Source organism: Bombyx mandarina, chromosome 21 (genome assembly GCF_030267445.1).
Source record: "Bombyx mandarina strain Sakado chromosome 21, ASM3026744v2".
NCBI lineage: Eukaryota > Metazoa > Arthropoda > Insecta > Lepidoptera > Bombycidae > Bombyx > Bombyx mandarina.
The window spans coordinates 4,799,353-4,818,429 of record NC_143227.1 but is presented as its reverse complement, the minus strand read 5'-3'; the positions used below and the strand labels follow the sequence as shown (position 1 = coordinate 4,818,429).

The 19,077-nt window shown below is 35.6% G+C and overlaps 1 protein-coding gene across 3 annotated transcripts in view; it reads right to left on the bottom strand.

Annotated features, from left to right (window-relative positions):
- The window catches only part of LOC114253050 (synaptic vesicle glycoprotein 2B), a 60,760-nt gene that overhangs the window by 15,146 nt on the left and 26,537 nt on the right, over window positions 1-19,077 (bottom strand). For all 3 annotated transcript variants that reach the window (XM_089736532.1, XM_089736531.1, XM_028187793.2), the window contains exons 2-3: window positions 2,302-2,431; window positions 655-714 (exon numbers count right to left, since the gene is read on the bottom strand). In XM_089736532.1, coding sequence (XP_089592658.1) covers window positions 655-714; window positions 2,302-2,338 — 97 coding nt within the window. In that variant the 5' untranslated portion in view covers window positions 2,339-2,431. The remainder of the gene's footprint in view (window positions 1-654; window positions 715-2,301; window positions 2,432-19,077) is intronic.

The following is a 19,077-nucleotide window of genomic DNA, read 5'->3' as shown; positions in this document are numbered from 1 at the left end:
AAAATCCAACTAAAAAAGAAAGAAAATAAAATTTAATAAATTTGAATTAAAAATAGTATAAGAAAAAATGATTTTATTGTAAAAAAGCTGGGGTGCTTTTCAGGATATTATCAAAATAGCCCTTCTACTCATATCTGTTCATAAAATATTTATAACTACTGATACCATGCAACCCACGCTTTTTTTACAATAAAATCATTCAAACAATTGTTTATTTTTCATTTTTAGTTGAATTTAAATTTTTTTCAATATTTTCTTTTCAAATTTTTTTTAAATATTGAATTGTCATCGGTCCTTAATAAGTATATCAAATTTCGACGTTAATCCGACGTTTTGAAGGGGGTCAAAATCATGTTCAAAGATTCCGTTACATACTAACATACACACGTCTGAAACTAATAAAAGCGTATTAAAAATTGAGGAACATAGTCCGAACAAAAGTGCTCTATAAAGGTATTAAAAATGTTCCTCAGCACTGAGGAACACGAGGCAAGGAGGAGAAGAATTCAATAGACCAACTCGCACCCAAACTATCATATACCAGAAACTACTGAAGGCCCAAAAACGACTATGAAGTTTCAGCGCAATAACGAATTAGAACTGTAGAACAAATATTATTAAGATGAAAATGTTATGGTTTTTGCATTCGCTTACCAAGCTCGGCGGTTTTGGAACCTGGGCCGTTTAGTTGTAGATCCCCTTTTACATCACAATCTGAAACAAAACAAATGGTTTTTAGAATAGGCACTAAGTCGTCGTGGCCTAAAGGATAAGACGTCCGGTGTATTCGTATGTAGCGATGCACCGGTGTTCGAATCCCGCAGGCGGGTACAAATTTTTCTAATGAAATACGTACTTAAAAAATGTTCACGATTGACTTCCACGGTGAAGGAATAACATCGTGTAATAGAAATCAAACCCGCAAAATTATAATTTGCGTAATTACCGGTGGTAAGACCTCTTGAGAGTGCGCGCGGGTAGGTAACACCACCCTGCCTATTTCTGCCGTGAAGCAGTAATGCATTTCGGTTTGAAGGATGGGGTAGCCGTTGTAACTATACTGAGACCTCAGGGTGAGTGGCGGCATTTGCGTTGTAGATGTCTATGGGCTTCAGTAGCCACTTAACACCAGGACGGCTTTGAGCTCGTCCACCTATCTAAGCAATAAAAAAAATTAGATATCTATAATTTATAATAAAATTGAGATATTTTTTTTACTAATATTCCTGTTATTTATTGTCAATACCAACTTTGTTCGCGTTTATTGACGTTTTATGATTCGTTTAATTCATCTTAACCTGGGTCTTTGTTTTTTTATTTAATTAATTAATTAATACAAACACAAAAAATACACAGCCAAAGGAACTCCGTCCCAATCGGGTATCCATAAGCCACACACCTCTTTCTTTTTGATTTTAAAATTTCTTAAGTTTCATTAAGATCGTTCGATTTTGCACAAAGCGCCTTTAGACTTTTCACATTCACGTTCATAATAAAATGTTGTAAATTGAAAGTTGGGTTAGGCCTGATGCTTAGAACACATTAAAATCTGACTAATGTACCGTTTCATGAAATTATCACTGTCGTGCTAAACAGGCTTGTAAGTATCTCGGGCTCTGTTTGAACATTGTGTTCAAACTAGGACTTCTAATGCTCTTCAAGGTTTTGAAATACACTTCTGATATTTCATTCGGAGATAAAACAATGATTGTTGTTAACTTAAATAACTAAGTTAAAAAGTTTTAATTTTATCGTGTCGGTTGCGTGGTAGTGAGCGTGTGCATCACGTGAGGTAAATTACACGTTCGAAACCAAAAAAATACTGCTATTTTTCAGAATAACGTTCAAATTTAATTTATAATTAATTTGAATTAGTGTCGCTTCTAATTAATTCCGATATATTTTCGTATATTTAGCGTGTGAATATCAAAGAAAAACATGTAAGAAGTAAATTAACTAGCGTAAATCGTTCAAAACATTTTCAATGTTAATAAAATTAAGGTTCATTTATTTTTATAATCGAATTCAGTCAAAATTCAGTACACAAAGTCACTTAAAAACACAAAGCTAACCCTTTCCAGTCCTAAGACTAATATAACAATATCTTTTATATTTATTTATTTTTAATGATTGAAAGATTACTGGTGGCCCGAAGGCCTTTCCAGTTTCACCAGGACAGGTGGGCGAGCAAATGCTAAGCCAGGAAGGGTGGGAATCTCTAATACGTGTGCACTCTGGACCTTAAAGGGTTAATGTCGTAATTAGCAGTTAATTTCTTAAATAGTGAGTTTGTAGACTTACTGTGAGGATTCTTGGGCCCCGGGTCAGTTTCTACCATCCTATGCGGGCGGGCGGCTTTGTATGGTGGTCGCGGGGACACTCAAACGTCTCTCACTGGGGGTAGTGGCGCTACCAACAGCGTATAGCTTGCCTGAAACAATTATTAGTTTATGTTGTACATTAAATATGTAAAAAAACGCCTTATCCAATAGAGAACCAATAGAGAAAAGTGAAAAATCGAGAAAATAGAGCAGTGTATGCAACAGTGAGCAGTTACAATATGGTAAAAAAATAAACTGGATCGCGCCGTCTCATTGTTTATTTAAAAACATATTATGTAGAAAATATGAGTTCAACAACAACATTTTCCATTGATCGTCCAACAGAGTAAAAGATCTGTTTACATCACGTAAATCTCCCAAAAACTTTTCCTATTCATAACTACGTCATCAACATGGATAATCATCGCAGATCAATGCGCAACATGGATTCTACCTCCGCATTTCCTATAATAATAATAAAATACAGTGCGATTTCTTCTTGTTCGATTCCGGTTTATTTATTTATTTTTTATTGATTAAATGGATGGACGAGTTAACGGGCCACCTGATGTTAAATAGTTATCGGAGCCCATAGACATCTACAACGTAAATGCCGCCACCGCCTTGAGACATGCGTGCTAAGGTCTCATCTTGTAACAGTACAGCAGCCGCCCCGCCCTTCACACCGAAACGCATTACTGCTTCAGTAATTACGCAAATCATACTTTTGCGGCTTTGATTTTTATTACACGATGTTATTCCTTCATCGTGGAAGTCAACCGTGAATATTTTTACTGGTGGTAGGACGTCTTCCGAGACCGCACGGGTAGGTACCACCAACCTGCCTATTTCTGCCGTGAAGCAGTAATGCGTTTCGGTTTGAAGGGTGGGGCAGCCGTTGTAGTGGTGGTGGTGTTGTTGTGGTGGGTTGCGCATTTACGTTGTAAATGTCTATGGGCTCCAGTAACCATTTAACACTAGGTGGGCTGTGAGCTCCTCCACTCATCTAAGTATAATTTTTATTTATTATTAAGTACGTATTCGGGATTCGGGATTCGAACACCGGTGCATCGCTACATACGAATGCACCGCACGTCTTATCCTTTAGGCCACGACGATTTCTTTGATCTTTTTTATCACTCAATCCATTTACTGCTATTAATATTCTTGTTTATTCGGACGGAAACTTCAAGTTCAAGTTCAAAATTTTATTAATAAATTAGACTAAATAACAATTAATTTATCTCGTTAACTCAATACGTAAATACAATGTACTCTGATTTCGCGGAAGTTACCTTCTAAGCGAACAGGTTATGATTCAGCGAAGCACGCCACTAACTACCTATGTCCATAAAACATAGATCTAGGTTTTATTTAAATCGTATAAACAGTTCGTGTTGTTTTAACGGCTCGTGCGGACGTTATCGAAAACGAGACAGCGTTCTCGCACCTTCGTTCCAGATCCCTTGACGTCACAAAAAAAAAAAAACATAACCACGTGTCTATGCTGCGCTTCTAAATCCGGCACATCAATCGACTTTTATAACCTTAACATTGAAATTATAACCAGTAAAGTTTACTCGTAAAACAAATTGAATTTTTGGCTGCGTTCCTGGTTTCGTTCGGTCGCGGACACCTCCGAAACTCTTATGTAAATACAGGATATTATTGTATATTTTTAACGTGTACGCAATAAATTTATTTGCGTAAATCAATAACGCGTTGACTTCGTTAACGGTTTTCTGAAACTAATAAATTATTGAATTTAAATTGACACGACACTTGCGAACGTGAGTGTACCGATCGACTTCTCTGTGTGCATTAATTGTTATCAAACGCAATAAAATTGAAATTGACGTAGGTACATAATATATTCGTTTAACTTATCAATTAAACGAGGTATAGAAATTTACGTATCTTAATTTGTTTCAATTGTATCCTTGAAAATGTAGGTGAAAGAAATAAATAATGTAATCTTAACTGAACTGTGACATGGCTTTGTGTTTACAGACCGAGCTGGAGTGTCAGGCGGTAGACGACCTATGTTAAAATTGTCATTCCTGATCAAAACACAACAGTCTTAATACATCAACAACTTAGTAACAGATTTCAACATCTTAGTAACAGATTAATTTTGGAACGAAGTTCCTTACGATGGGACGATGCGGAGGGGTACCCTAACCGGGAAAAAACGTCCGTAACGTAAGATTTTTATTAGTTATGCACACAGCGTACGACTTAACTTTGTAATAACGTACAAAAATAACATATTTATATTATATACCTACTAGCTGACCCGGCAGACTTCGTTGTGCCTCAATCGACAAATAAAAACCTAAACTTTTATAATAAGGAACTTCGTTCCTATCCGGTGCCCCACGACATTACACATCTTTTTTTTCTTCTTTCGAGAGCGAGCGGGATTATGTGGGACTTTGTGGCTGAAATCGTTAGATATGGATCTATATGACGCAGACCACAACTATTACCGGGTAAAAGCAAATCTCTAATCTATATATTAAGATTAAGATTTGCCTGTGTGGTGGCTTAGAATTACATCACCAAATCTCTACCCAAGGGTGTCGTAAGGCGAGGGCTTCGCCTGAAAATGGGCCGCAGTGTTTATAATATTACCAACGTGTTATCGGCGATCGTCAACTAACATTTACTGGTGATATTATTATGCCGTAAGCATCGACGGCTAGGTCGCTCGTTAGTTAGGCTTCATCTTGACTATTTCAACCGCGAATCAGTAATGCGTTTCGATATGACGGATGCGATATAGTTATACAATACGATTGAGATTATTCCATATGTCTCAAACTAACTCCGGTTAATAACTCAATCGCCCATCATTCAATAATAAAAAATAGTCACAAATTAAAAGAATATTAAGGTTAAAACAAATAACTTTAATATACACATCGATTGTACAGGGTGCCTCTATTCCAACCATTCTCAAAAAAGATAACAAGTAAAAGTAGTGCTGGTCCTTAAAACACGAGGGCGTAAAAGAGTAAGTTGTATTTAAATTTAATCAGTCGCTTGGGGAAAATTGTTAGGTTTGGATTAATTTTTTTTTAAATATGCTCTTTGATAGTCTTGTTAGTTTTATACTTCACGCTGTGCATAAGTAAGTGGCGGGCTTATTTTACTTTTGTCGAATTATCCGCTGGATCATACACTTCCTCATGGCCTTCTATTTTAGATGGGTGATAATAATTTAGCGTTTCTTTAAAATAATTTAAGTATTTTTTCATAACAGATAAAAATTCTTAAGCAAATTTGGAACTATTAAGCTTAAAATATTTGACGATCAAATTTGGATCTCTATGACAAAGTAGGTACCAAAAACTTTTTGAACGTTGCTGGATACGACACGCCACATAGAGATTTTTCAATTTGTACAAAAATGGCCGGCAGGACTTATTACGACTAAGTCGCTTATTTTTGTTTCAACTGAACCGTCTCAGCTGGTCTCTACTATTTATTTTATGATTGAAAAATCCTGAAGGAGCTAAAGGCTATTAATTTCACAATACATGTACTTTTTTCACAAAAGAACAAGGACATATCATTCCAATGCTAATTTAGCTGTACCTGGTTTTTGAACTTTAAAAAAAATAACTTTTTTGGTGGCCAGTATTTGATAGCATACGAAGTGTTTTAAATTAACGCGCACTGATGAACGGCAACAAAAGGCGGGAAGTGGCCGTCATCACGACACATCGTAAACTGCTTCTATGCCCTGGACTTGGCCGCTTAGAATCACTTTTATAACAATAAAACATTTAAACTTTGGAAGAAATACAACATATTGAATCAACAGTCTTGTCTAATTTGGAACTATGAATAAATTATTTTAAAAAGTTCGAACTGTAATATGGCAATATAGTAGGTAGGTAAAACCTATTGAGCATAAGAATTTATGTGCATTCCGCCAAAATTCATATCAATGATCATTTTATGACGCAATCATAATAATTGTTTTAAAAGAAAAAAATCGAATACATTTAATATTTATTCAAAAGTTTATTAAAAATCCTTAACGAATGTCATTTTAGAATCTGTATTTGTATCATATTTTTGAAATTAAGGTAATTTTGAGGAACAGTTCACACGACGTCAGTCAATTAGGTAATTAATTTGCAAAGAATGTTGAGACTGATAGTGCTGCATGCGATGAAACAATCTACCACAGATAATGTAATTATAGTCCTTGACATTACATCATGCCACAGCATTTAAATTATGAACATGCTATTCAGCCACAAGCCAGGAACACGTTTGTAAGTACGCACACGAATATACATATATATATTAGCGATTTTATTTCTTTTGAGTAAATATATTGCAAAATTTAATATATTTGTCTATTTAAACTTCTGAACTGAGATCACGATTTGCAATGTGAGTTCTAGATGTTCATGAGTGTTAGACGTTCATTTATTAGGCAATGGCCTTTTAACTTGACTGCCTCGATTCATTTACACAAATATATGAAAGTTGTGTGTCAGTGTCAATATAATTTTAAGTTACGAATATAGAAGATATAAGAAGTTCATAATGATATTGGTTAATATACGTAAAAATGAAGCTATCGTTTTTCATATAATACAATCGTTAAACTATGTTCGTTCATCCGGATTAATCACTGAAATAGCTGAGCCCATTCTATCGAGAATTTCATTGATTGATTCAGGATGTAGAGCACTTTTATCTATAAAATGTACGACAGAGCCATCGCATGACAATTACAAAAAAAATATAAAGGCACCAAAACGCATGTCCAACATGGCATAACTGTGGTGAACCCATCCTCACTCATCTTGTACACGATCATTCGTATTGTATTGTAACTCAGAGATGTTGTCGGCACTTTAGGAAGGTTTTTGTCATAATATAATCGTTTTACGATTGAAAGTTTATACAGGAGTAATTTTAAGTGTTTCTTATATTTATTTTTTAAATGTTTAATAGTAATAATTTTAAGTGTTTCTCGTATTAGCCATAGTTAGCTATTACATTAGTGTTTTATACAAAGATTTATGTTTTTATTATCATAAATGTTATTTATACAGGTTTTTTCAATTATAATTAATCGAATTTTATGACATCGGAGCGTTCAAACCCAACTGAAGTCTGAAGGCAACGAGCATTTTTAAATTTAATCAAATAGTTCATTGAACCGACACAACAGCCGATCGTTGAGCAAATACAACAATCACTATAGGTATTTGATGCCTGATGCTTTTGTTATATCTCCGAGTGCACACAGAGTATCTAATTAATATATACTCAATAATACGTCAAAATATGCTGCGCTTTACGTATCTATGTTAGTCTTTTTTAGTTTCATTTTGGCGCAATCTAAAATGTCAATGTCAAAATGAACGTTTGCTCGTTGTTCGATTGATTTTATTTTGATTTATATATATAATCGCGCGTAGTTCGTTCGATTGATATTTGATGCAGCTGTTTCAGCAAAGAGGTGTATTTTATTAACTTAAAGATAGATAAATGGTCACAGCGGAACGCGGCCTCATATTTAACTAGTTACAATAAAAAATTAAAAAACATGAAAATAATAAAAATTCATCTGTTTCAAAAAAAAAGGTTCAAAATCACCTTTTTTATTTAACGATCGCGTTGTTTCTGAATTATTTTTCAATTCATTTAATATTATGAGGCAACTAAATACGATCGTTCATATAGTCGAGACCAATCATATCAATTAGTTAAATAACTGGTAGTGCAGTAAAACATTGTAACATTTTATAGTACTTTGAATTTGTAATTTCACTAGGTTATTAGGTATATATTCTCTATGACATTCTACTATTTTAACCTATTCCGGAAAAGACATTTACTAAAAAAATTTTTACGGGTGGTATTAATTAAAAAATGGTAAAAATTAAACCCGCGAAATTATAATTTGCGTAATTACTGGTCCTAGGACCTCTTGTGAGTATGCACGCGTAGGTACCACCACCCTGCCTATTCCTGCCGTGAAGCAGTAATGCATTTCGGTTTGAAGGGTGGGGCAGCCGTTGTAACTATACTTTAGGCCTTGAAACTTATATATCAATGCCGGTGGCGGCATTTACATTGTAGATGTCTATGGGCTCCGATAACCACTTAACACCAGGTTGGCCGTGAGCTCGTCCACCCATCGATGGAATAAAATAAAATAAAGTTCTAATGTACCCTAGCATAATGGGAAAAATGAAAAGCGTATATAAAATTTCGTTTGTATGTCTGTGGTATGGGGATTTTACTAGTAGACCTTAAGGTAACGTATAGCTAAAGTAGATTTGGTAAGTAGATGTATTAGTCGTTGTCGTTTCATAAAGGTTGTAGTGAATTAAAGAGAGAAACTAGATGATGACCGAGCTTTGCTCGTTTTTTTTTTTTTGATAACGCCATCTTGTTGTGTCTTTAAAGCGGTTAGTTGCCCTCAATTAAGAAAAATAGTATTATTATTCGCCAATAGATGTCGGGAAGAGTTGATTATTGAAAACACGAATAGAACAACATTTTCTGAAAATAAATCGTAGCTATATCGATTTATCGCCCTCGAAATCCCCTGTATACTAAATTTTATGAAAATAGTTGGAGCCGTTTCCGAGATTCAGATTATATATATAATAATATACAAGAATTGCTCGTTTAAAGGTATAAGATAAAAATATGGATGCCACTCCTTGTAACTGAGGAAAAAATAAAAATCGTTTCCACCTAAGCGGGTGTCGCATTGTGAGACATTACGATTGGCTCTTTCGAAAATAGTAAACGCGAGGATTTTTTTTTCTCAATCTTATAATTCGTTTTTCAGCTCACATAAATTCGGTCTAAAAAATCAAATAAAAAATATCCTTCCGTCACAGAATCTACATATAATAAATTAAACTAGAATTAAATTAGATTGCATTAATTAAACCGGATATTTTTTGGCGCCACTCTGTGGTACACTTTGCATTTCAAATAAACTATGAAAACACGTTTAATTTTATTTTTAAAATGGTTATGATTAAATTGAAAATAAAACTTTGAATAAGCTATAGTCATGGCCGGAGATTGAGTAGGATGACGTATCAGCGTTAGGACTAAATTCATGTATCGAGGCAGGCAGGTAGGAGGCAGGTAAGAAAGTTAACCATGACCATCTTTTTTTTTCCTACCTAAGCTGATAGCCTTGAGAGGCTATATCAGCGTCACCTTAAGTAGTAGGTGAGCTCATGGGGCTCAAACCTGATGACGTTGCTAACACGAACCCTAGCAAGAGCCGTGCTTCGCAGAATGTACCACCGGATCGGAAACGCGACCCACTGAGAAGATCCGGCGAGAAACTCAGTGGGCTGTGTCTGAGGGTGATGACCATCGGTGGAACAGTCAGGTATCACACATTTTGCGGTCGGGACTTTCTGTTGTGGATTGTGATTTTGATACCAGTGTCTATGTCATAGTGAGTACAAAAAAAAGTTACGTATCTACTTCGTCGGAATTCAGAGTTATTTTTAAGTAAATATAAATCAGCAAAATCGAATGTTAGTTGATTTCGCAGTTATTCGCAATTCATGATTAGATCATGTTATGCAATTGTTTACAAATATACGTTGTAAATATTCATTTGTATTTTTATTTCATTTTAAAATAATGTAAACACATAAGTACATAATATCTCTCTATTATTATTTTATTTAAAATTATATACAACGTTTCCTACAGTACTAGTTTTATTTTTCTAAGTCAAAGGTATAAGAACGTATAGCCTAAGCTTTTTTTTTTGTTGCTTAGATGGGTGGACGAGCTCTCAGCCCACCTGATGTTAAGTGGTTACTGGAGCCCATAGACAACTACAACGTAAATGCGCCACCCACCTTGAGACATAAGTTCTAAGATCTCAAGTATAGTTACAACGGCTGCCCCACCCTTCAAACCGAAACGCATTACTGCTTCACGGCAGAAATAGGCAGGGCGGTGGTACCTACCCGCGCGGATTCACAAGAGGTCCTACCACCAGTAAAGCTTTGCATTTTCTGTTATATTTAAAATTACATGTGACTGGAATGAATTGGAATGAAATTAAATGAAACGAGGAGAGACGGAATAAAATAAAGTATAGAAAAATGGTGAAAATTGTACGGAGGTCATTGTCGACTTTTTTTTTTGTAAGAACTTGCCATGTCCAACAGCTTTGTTTTATTTTCTGACATTTGTATACTTACACAGGTGCTAAACAGTTAATTAATAAACCAACGGTATTACATGTTTAAATCTGGAGAAACAGAAAATTAAACAATTCACAAAACTTCGCTTCCCGCGTTCCCGCCAATAAGTGCATATTTTCTACATAGAGTGAGGCTAATTACTTTTATACACATAATAATCTTTAAAATATTTGAACTTATCTCAACATTGCTAATGCTTGCGTCCTATGGCAAGTTTTTTAATGAATTATATATATTTTAAACTTAATCTACACGGTATGTACGATGATGATGATATTAAAAGAAATTTTGTTTGCACTTTAATAGGCAAAGCGTATTCATGAATCGTTGGATTTGACCAAATATTTGTTGTGTTCGCAAATATTACAATAACGTCATACAAGTATTGTTAAGCTCGCAAAAATATTCACTACGAATATACCAAACATGCTTGTTCACGCAGAAGAACATAATATAAAATATTAAAGATATAATTCAAAACATTTTTACGGTTTAATCTTGCAGTTTTTTATTGTCAATATATTAGGTATTTCCGAAGTTTTGAATTTACACTCTTTGTGGTCGCCGGACGACTAAGATTCTATTCGTCGATATTTGAATATTAGTTTTTAATAGGTTTGAATATTGCCACAATATACAGCTTAAAACGTAAAAGCGGCTTTGATTATGTTCCCGTCTCGGGGGAACCGAAGAATTCAAATTATATAAACATTGTACATACTTACACTGTACAGATAAACTAGCCAATTAAATACAGTGGATGCGACTGTTACAATCGCCGCCAATTTTTTTAATGCATTTCTACCAATTGCATTATATCGATTTTTTTATTGCTTAGGTGGGTGGACGGCCCACCTGATGTTAAGCGGTTACCAGAGCCCATAGACATCTACAACGTAAATTCCGCCATCCACCTTGAGACATGAGTTCTAAGGTCTCACATTTACATCGATGTTCCTACAAAGTTATAAAATATGTTTACATTGCTTTCTTTATACGTTACAGCTACGACCGTTCTAAGTGAATTGACAACGCAAACAATATCTGTCTTGTTTGAACCTTTAAAGTGCAATAAAAATCGACGAATAAATGGATTAATTCGTTTCGGTATCTTACTGGTGGTAGGACCTCTTATGAGCCCGCGCGGGTGGGTACCACCACCCTGCCTATCTCTGCCGTGAAGCAGTAATACGTTTCGGTTTGAAGGGTGGGGTAGCCGTTGTAACTATACTTGAGACCTTAGAACTTATATCTCAAGATGGGTGGCGCATTTACGTTGTGGATGTCTATGGGTTCCAGTAACCACTTAAAACCAGGTGGGCTGTGAGCTCATCCACCCATCTAAGCAATAAAAAAAATCATTGTTTTCAAATATCGATATATTTTTTTTTATTGAAAAAATTATATGTTTTTGTACTTAAAAGTCTAAATATTTTTATTGTAAATCTAAACCATAACACAATTCGGCTTTGAATGTAATGATCAAAGCATATTATGTTTCTAGACGTAATTAGATTCTCATATCTCTCATTACGTCTGGAATGTCTTTACTTTACCTTGAAAATTGAACTTCTTTTCAATTTCTGAAAATATGTACGCCATTGTATTATACTTTTTCATTGAGTCACGCTTTTGTGAAATACATAATGAAACGACAATTAAATATAAGTGGGTTTTGGAAAATAATTTACAACCTATACACACAAGCTGCTTGATCATAGTCATCAATATAAGCTACTTGGCTATAGTCAAACACGAATACCTTATATTTTTACTATTTAAAAGAAACACTTGCAATTACTACTACTACTAAGCAAGTTTATCTTAATTATTAAATTATTTACTGGCCATCGAATAAAGTATCAAATAGATGTGGGCGTAGAATGAAATCTGGAGGATGGTTGATCAATACAGATAAATTTTCATCATAATTGTTTACTAGTAGGAGGTTTTTAGTGAAACCGCACGTGCTAGAACAACCGCGGTACTGCCCTATTCCTATCTCGAAGCAATCGGTTAGCGGTAATCCCAATGCAATTAAAACTGATTCAGGAAATCGGACCTGAGCCGTGATGGCATTAAGTTGGGCGGCGGGATACTTTTGTATCTAGTTTGGTTAGGCCAATCCACGGATAATAACAGTAAAAAAAATATTTAAAAAAGACTATCGAATTGCGTATTCATAAGCCGATCGTCACACGAAAATAATATTGGCAGCTCACCGCTCATAACACCGATTGCGGATCGGATCAATGAGAAATGTTTGTAAAATAAGACAATGAAATCTACAATCGACAGCTGTAATCTTCTATCTCGATCGCACGCTTCGCAACAATACAAAGTGTGACCAGCACAGGATGTAAGCAAAATTTTAAATAATACTTCAGCATCTCGTACATACAGAGCCGGTTTAATGAGCTCACGTGTTTCGGTGGCAGGGCTGTCACATGTGTCATTCTAAATCAATTAACTGCTGCAAATCAATTCATTGTTGTTTAATTCACGTTGAGTGTTTATGAAGTTGACTGTAATTTGAGGAGGGGGCATCTTAAAAAGACTTGTAGGGAATTTCTGAAAGAGGATATACGAGAGAAGGGGTCTGGGTACAGAGATGACTTGAATGGAAAAAAGGACGTACTGCGCAGACCCGATATTTTAAGGACAAATAGAAGAAGAAGGATTAATTCAAGTTGCATTTCTGATATATTACCAGCCCTGTCTGGTACAGTAGTTTTATTAAAGTTTACTGTGTGAATGTAGCGATGTCAGTGATTTTGGCGTTTCTATGGCGGAATTAATTATGTGCGAGGGACACGCAACAGAAGACTTTCTGGGTTGGGTTGCGGATGACATTAAGCTATAAAAAAGTAATGAGTTTTGTTATTTTAAGCAGTGTTATGGGCGTTGGGACTAAGAATGATAAATATTATTTTTCATCCAAAGGCTTCATTTGAAGCCGTAACGTAAAGGATAAGACGCCCGGTGCAGGCGTACCAAGCGATGCGACTATGCTTGTGTTCAAATCTCACAGATAGATACAAATTTATACGAACGACTTCTACCATGAAGAAACAGCATCGTGTAACAAAAATAAAATTTGTATAATTTATGAATTTGCATTTTGCGTAATAAGGTGCTTGGTGGTAGTGGTAGGACAACACCGCACGAGCAAGCCCACTGAGTTTCACCGGACCTTCTCAGTGGTTCGCGATTTCGATCCGGTGGTAGGTTCTGCGAAGCACTGTTCTTGCTAGAGCCAGTGTTAGCAAATTCTCTCAGATTGAGCCCGTCTGCGCGTAGCTGGAAAACCTCCTTAAGCTATCAGCTAATAGGTACGGGAAAAAAGCACTGGTATATACTAATACAATGTACCTATTCCTGTTGCGAAGTAATGACGCCTTCCGGTTCAAAGAGTCATACAGACAATTCAGACTTCGACTATGGGTTAAAGCATTTCTGATGTCTACGGATTCTGGTAGTCGCTTAACTAGGTGGGTCGTAAGCCTTACTCATAAATGTAATAAGAAAGGTCTTATGACAGTGGTTACATGTTTGCTTACGATAGCCGTGGCGTGCGAGTAGCAATTATCGTTAAACCCCTCGGAAAGCGCTTTGCGTGTGGTATTTAAGGAGGTAGCTAACCATAGATGAATTCGCTTGTAAAATTCGCGCCAACTGAACCTTTAATCTCGAGTGGGCTACAGAAGAATGAGATGGCTGTATTTTTAAGTTCAATGAAACTGTGATACGATAGGTCTTATGATGAAGCTGGACCTTGGAAGAAAAACCTGCGTGCGTATCCTAAGCGGAGAGATTGACGAAGAAAAATGGTTTATTGGTTAATGGTTTATAATTGTTTCCTCTTGATACCGAAGCCTAACGACTAATTAAAGTGCCTTTAAAGCCTTAGTCCTGCAATGATTCTGTACCTAAATAGGTCATTTAACGATCACTTGTATTTTTCTGTTTTCCTGGTATTTGTACATGAGCTAGGTACATCAACCAGTTTTGATTACGGTTGACAGCACATGAGCAAAGCAAAAAGCATTGTATGCGGTATGTAATACGGTTGTGATTGGTTAGCCTATTTGAAAAAAACATTTGAGAAATTACACAATTAATTCATAAAACTTGAAACAAAGGTTTTTACACGTTTCTAACGTGCATTTCATGGTAATTGAGGAGTGAGCAAAAAATCTTCATATTAATTAAGAAGGTGTACAACTATAAAGGCAATGCGAGATCGTTGTATACATTTATGGACTGTCACAGACACGTGAGACCGGTCATTGGATTATGTTTTTTGTCTATGGGTTCCTAAGCCGTTCAAATGTGATGAAACTTGGTGCAGTTGTTTTTAGCACTCCACGGAAGATATCTCTTATAGGTGGCGCGCGTGTAGTTTCAAAATATCCAAGTTTTTTTTTAGTTTAGTCATAGTCACATCGCTACGTGACCGATCTCATTAGTTCAATAATAAAAGATTCTCAAACCTGGGTTCGGAATAAGATTGTCAAAGTTTCGATATTATTTGTGATTCTCATTTGTACAATAATAAAATATTCTCAAAGTTAGGTTCGGAATAAGATTGTCAAAGTTGCTGTTTGTCGTGTATCTACATAGTTCAAGTTTGCAACGACGAGACGCAACCCTGTCCATCGACAGCCACGACTACTCTGTCAAGAGTACCCGACTAGGAAGACGAAGTTCAAGTTTAAAAGCTTCATTTATCCTTCAGGTGCCCTTAGTAAGTTACCCGTACCTTGGAGATGAGCTCACGCTCCATCTACTGTCAAGTTAACGACGCTGCCGACAACTCGCCCACTCCCAGACCGAAATTCTACCTTTACTAACAAAAATTGCATCTCGGCTACATTTCGTTGAAATTATGCCCAAATATATGATATACATCCATCTGTTGAAAAAAATCCGAAGCGCGCACCTTTTATGCCTTTATTGTATTTTTTTATTTTTTATTACATAGATGTTTGGACGAGCTCACGGCCCACCTGATGTTAAGTGGTTACCGGAGCCCATAGACATCTACAACCTAAATCCCGCCGCCCACCTTGAGATATGAGTTCTAAGGTCTCAGTACAGTACAACGGCTGCCCCAACTTTCAAACCGAAACGCATTACTCCTTCACGGCAGAAATAGGCAGGCTGGTGGTACCTACCCGTACGGACTCACAAAACATCCTACCAATAATTACGCAAATTAGTTATAATTTTTTGTGGGTTTGATTTTTATTACACGATGCTATTCCTTCACAGTGGAAGTCAACCGTGAACATTTGATAAGTACGTATTTCATTAGAAAAATTGGTACCCGCCTGCGGGATTCGAACACTGGTGCAACGCAAGATACCGGACCGGATCGGACGTCTTATCTTTTAGGCCACGACGACTCCAAAGTTTGATATATTATGTAGTTACATATATAAAAAATCTTCCCTGAAATACCAACAAAAGCTCATCATTACAAAACAAATGATCCTCGAACGCACAGAAACAGGTAAAATACAAAATCGAACACACAGTGATCGGTTTAATTAATAAACAAATGTTCTCAATTTATTTGGACATCGAACAGATTACAGATATATTTCTTTCAAAATTCCCATACTAATTTCGTTATTAATTTGACACTTAATAAAGTCGACGTGTGTACCACATCAATAGTTGTGTGTGTGTGTGTGTGTGTGTGTGTGTGCTCGTGTTCAAAAATAATCTTCAAAAAACACGTCGAAATAAAAACGTAGTCATATTTAAAAAAAAAAAACCTACCATCTTTCATAGCAACTTCAAAGGAACTTGATGTTGATAATGAATGTGAAGATGTTCTTTAAAACGTTTTGAATCGTAAACGACCTGACCATTGCGATGATGGAGTCATAGATCGGCTTTTTATTTGTTTACACATTCGCGTGTTATATGTGTTTATAGCACGTGTAGGATATGCTATTTTCAAAGTGAATTATTTACTTCCCTATACTCGACAAATGGGCTGCCCTAAAGATTAAAATTGCGACCTAGCCGTTAAGCGAGCTTATAAATGTAGAGCTTAAGTGCGAGCTTAAAACTTGAAGGTGTATCGGAACAGATTCTGCAAATCTTGTGGTATTACAGCATACATATGAAATAATATCATATATCAAATTATTTATATTTAGCATACATATATACAAGGTAAGCTGCAAATAAACTGCGTCCCTAATTTTGCTGATGTCCATGGGCAACGGTAAACGCTTACCACTAAAGGAACTCAAATGCTTTCTTTGGCGACAACAAATATTTCAAATCCGATCAAATCAGAAGCTTATTAAAATAATGTCCTAAATAAACTATCTATTGACGTGCGAAAGCAAGAAAAGTGCATTCATTGAATCTAAGTCAACCAGTTGACCTTAAACCTAACCGCTGACTAATAATCAATTTACTACAAAAAAAAAATTGCTTAGATGTGTGGACGGGCTCACAGCCCACCTGGTGTTAAGTGGTTACTGGAGCCCCTAGACATCTACAACGTAAATACCGCCACTCACCTTAAGATATAAATTCTAAGGTTTCGTATAGTTACAACGGCTGCCCCACTCTTCAAACCGAAACGCATTACTGCTTCACGACAGAAATAAGCAGGGCGATGGTAGCTGCCCGTACGGACTCACAAGAGGTCCTACCATCAGTAAGATATTATACAATACAGATATTATACAGTACATATTATAATGTATGTGTGATTATAGAACTATGTACCTACATATCACAAATGCGTACACGCGTAGTACTTCCGGCGAGTAAGTGTAGGTCATCTGCTGACCTACGGGCCCTAAAGAAAAGGTCGTTTTCACTAAATAGAGCGGAAAAACACATCAATTGAGTGTTTGTCGAGAGCACTATTCTCAATTGCACGTGTAGCGATAACCACGGAGCTTAGAACCGATTTATAACAATTAATTAACAGGATACAAATATAAAATTCAATTTTCATTGCGCGCGCTTACTGAATACTTTTTACTTACTTATCTTCACAAGTATTTAGGAGGCGAACTAAAGAATATTATTATTTCTTGCCACTTATGTGACATTTTTAGTCGGACTAGAAATGTCGCAGTCGAAATTCGACTATAATTAATTGGAATTGTATAATAAGTTTGTACACTATTATGATTGTATTTTATACTTCTATAATCACAAATTTCGTCAAGGCTACACTATAAAAAAATATTAACAAAGACAAGCAATATTTAAACTATTCTCAATTTGACCACAGACGTCAAGAACAAAAGTTTGACAATTAATAGTATGCATGCGTGTGTGCGTCAAATACATGATATGTAGTGTGTGTAATGTTTTCTTTATTGATTTAATGTATCTTTTATGCATTATTTAAAAAAAATATTAGCGTTGGTCACTTCTTCTCTATATTCTCTATAAGTGTGGAAAATTTCATAGTCCTCCGTCCGCGCAATTTTCGTAAAAAGGGATACAGAGTTTTTGCTTCACGTATTAATATATAGATTATTCTTGAAAACGTTTTCTTAGATTTTAATGTGTGCTATTGTTACGCACGTATATTTGTGGTATATTTTAGTATTATTTGAGTTCCATTTACTATGTATAACATGTACATTTTCCCAACTAAATATTCGAAAACTGATTTAGTAGTTTTTCTCGTCTTTCGTATACACTATTTGTAATTGTGGTTTTTGATGAAATCCTCCTCAATACAATTAATTAGATAAATATACATTCGTGATCTATACGTTTGCATTTTGTTTATCTAATTTGAATTCAAGCAGTTGTTGTATGCACTTCATATGCGAATTTCGGTATAATAGTACGGATAAATAGAAATTGAACAAAAATACACAATTTTTTTTGTTTTCCAGCGATAATCATAATAAGGCGTGTGATTCCCGTTGACGAACATAGCAATAGAAATTATTTCATTGTTACTATAATTCTGTTCAAATAACCAATATTTTTTGGTGAGATTTATTTGTAATTTGGTAAGAGAACCTCATTGCATTGACTGTTTGATAGAAGATATGTGAGGAAAGACTGTGAATGCAGTGATGTAGTATGAAAAATGGCCTTTATGAAAAAATAAGAAATTGTATAAATGTAGGAAAAAGGAGGCTTAAAAGAAAAAAATTGTTACCATATATTTTTTTTTCATATACCAAAATTCACTAAATCACTTAAATGTAATTTCTTAAAATTTTGTAGTACCTAATGTGTCAAAATAAATACTTCACGTGCAACGCTTACGCCACAGCCCATGGACCCATTATCGGGTATGTACGTCGCCTGCCGTGTAACATAAGGTCATAGCCATGGTAGGCAGCGCCTTGGCTCTGCCGCTGGCATTGCTGACGTCCATGGGCGACGGCAACCACTCACCATCAGGTGGGCCGTATGCTCATCTGCCTACCAAGGCAATTAAAAAAAAATTGAATGAGAAATAAAGGCTCTCCTAATCTGACCTTCAAACCGGAACATCAACTACTTCGCGCCATTAA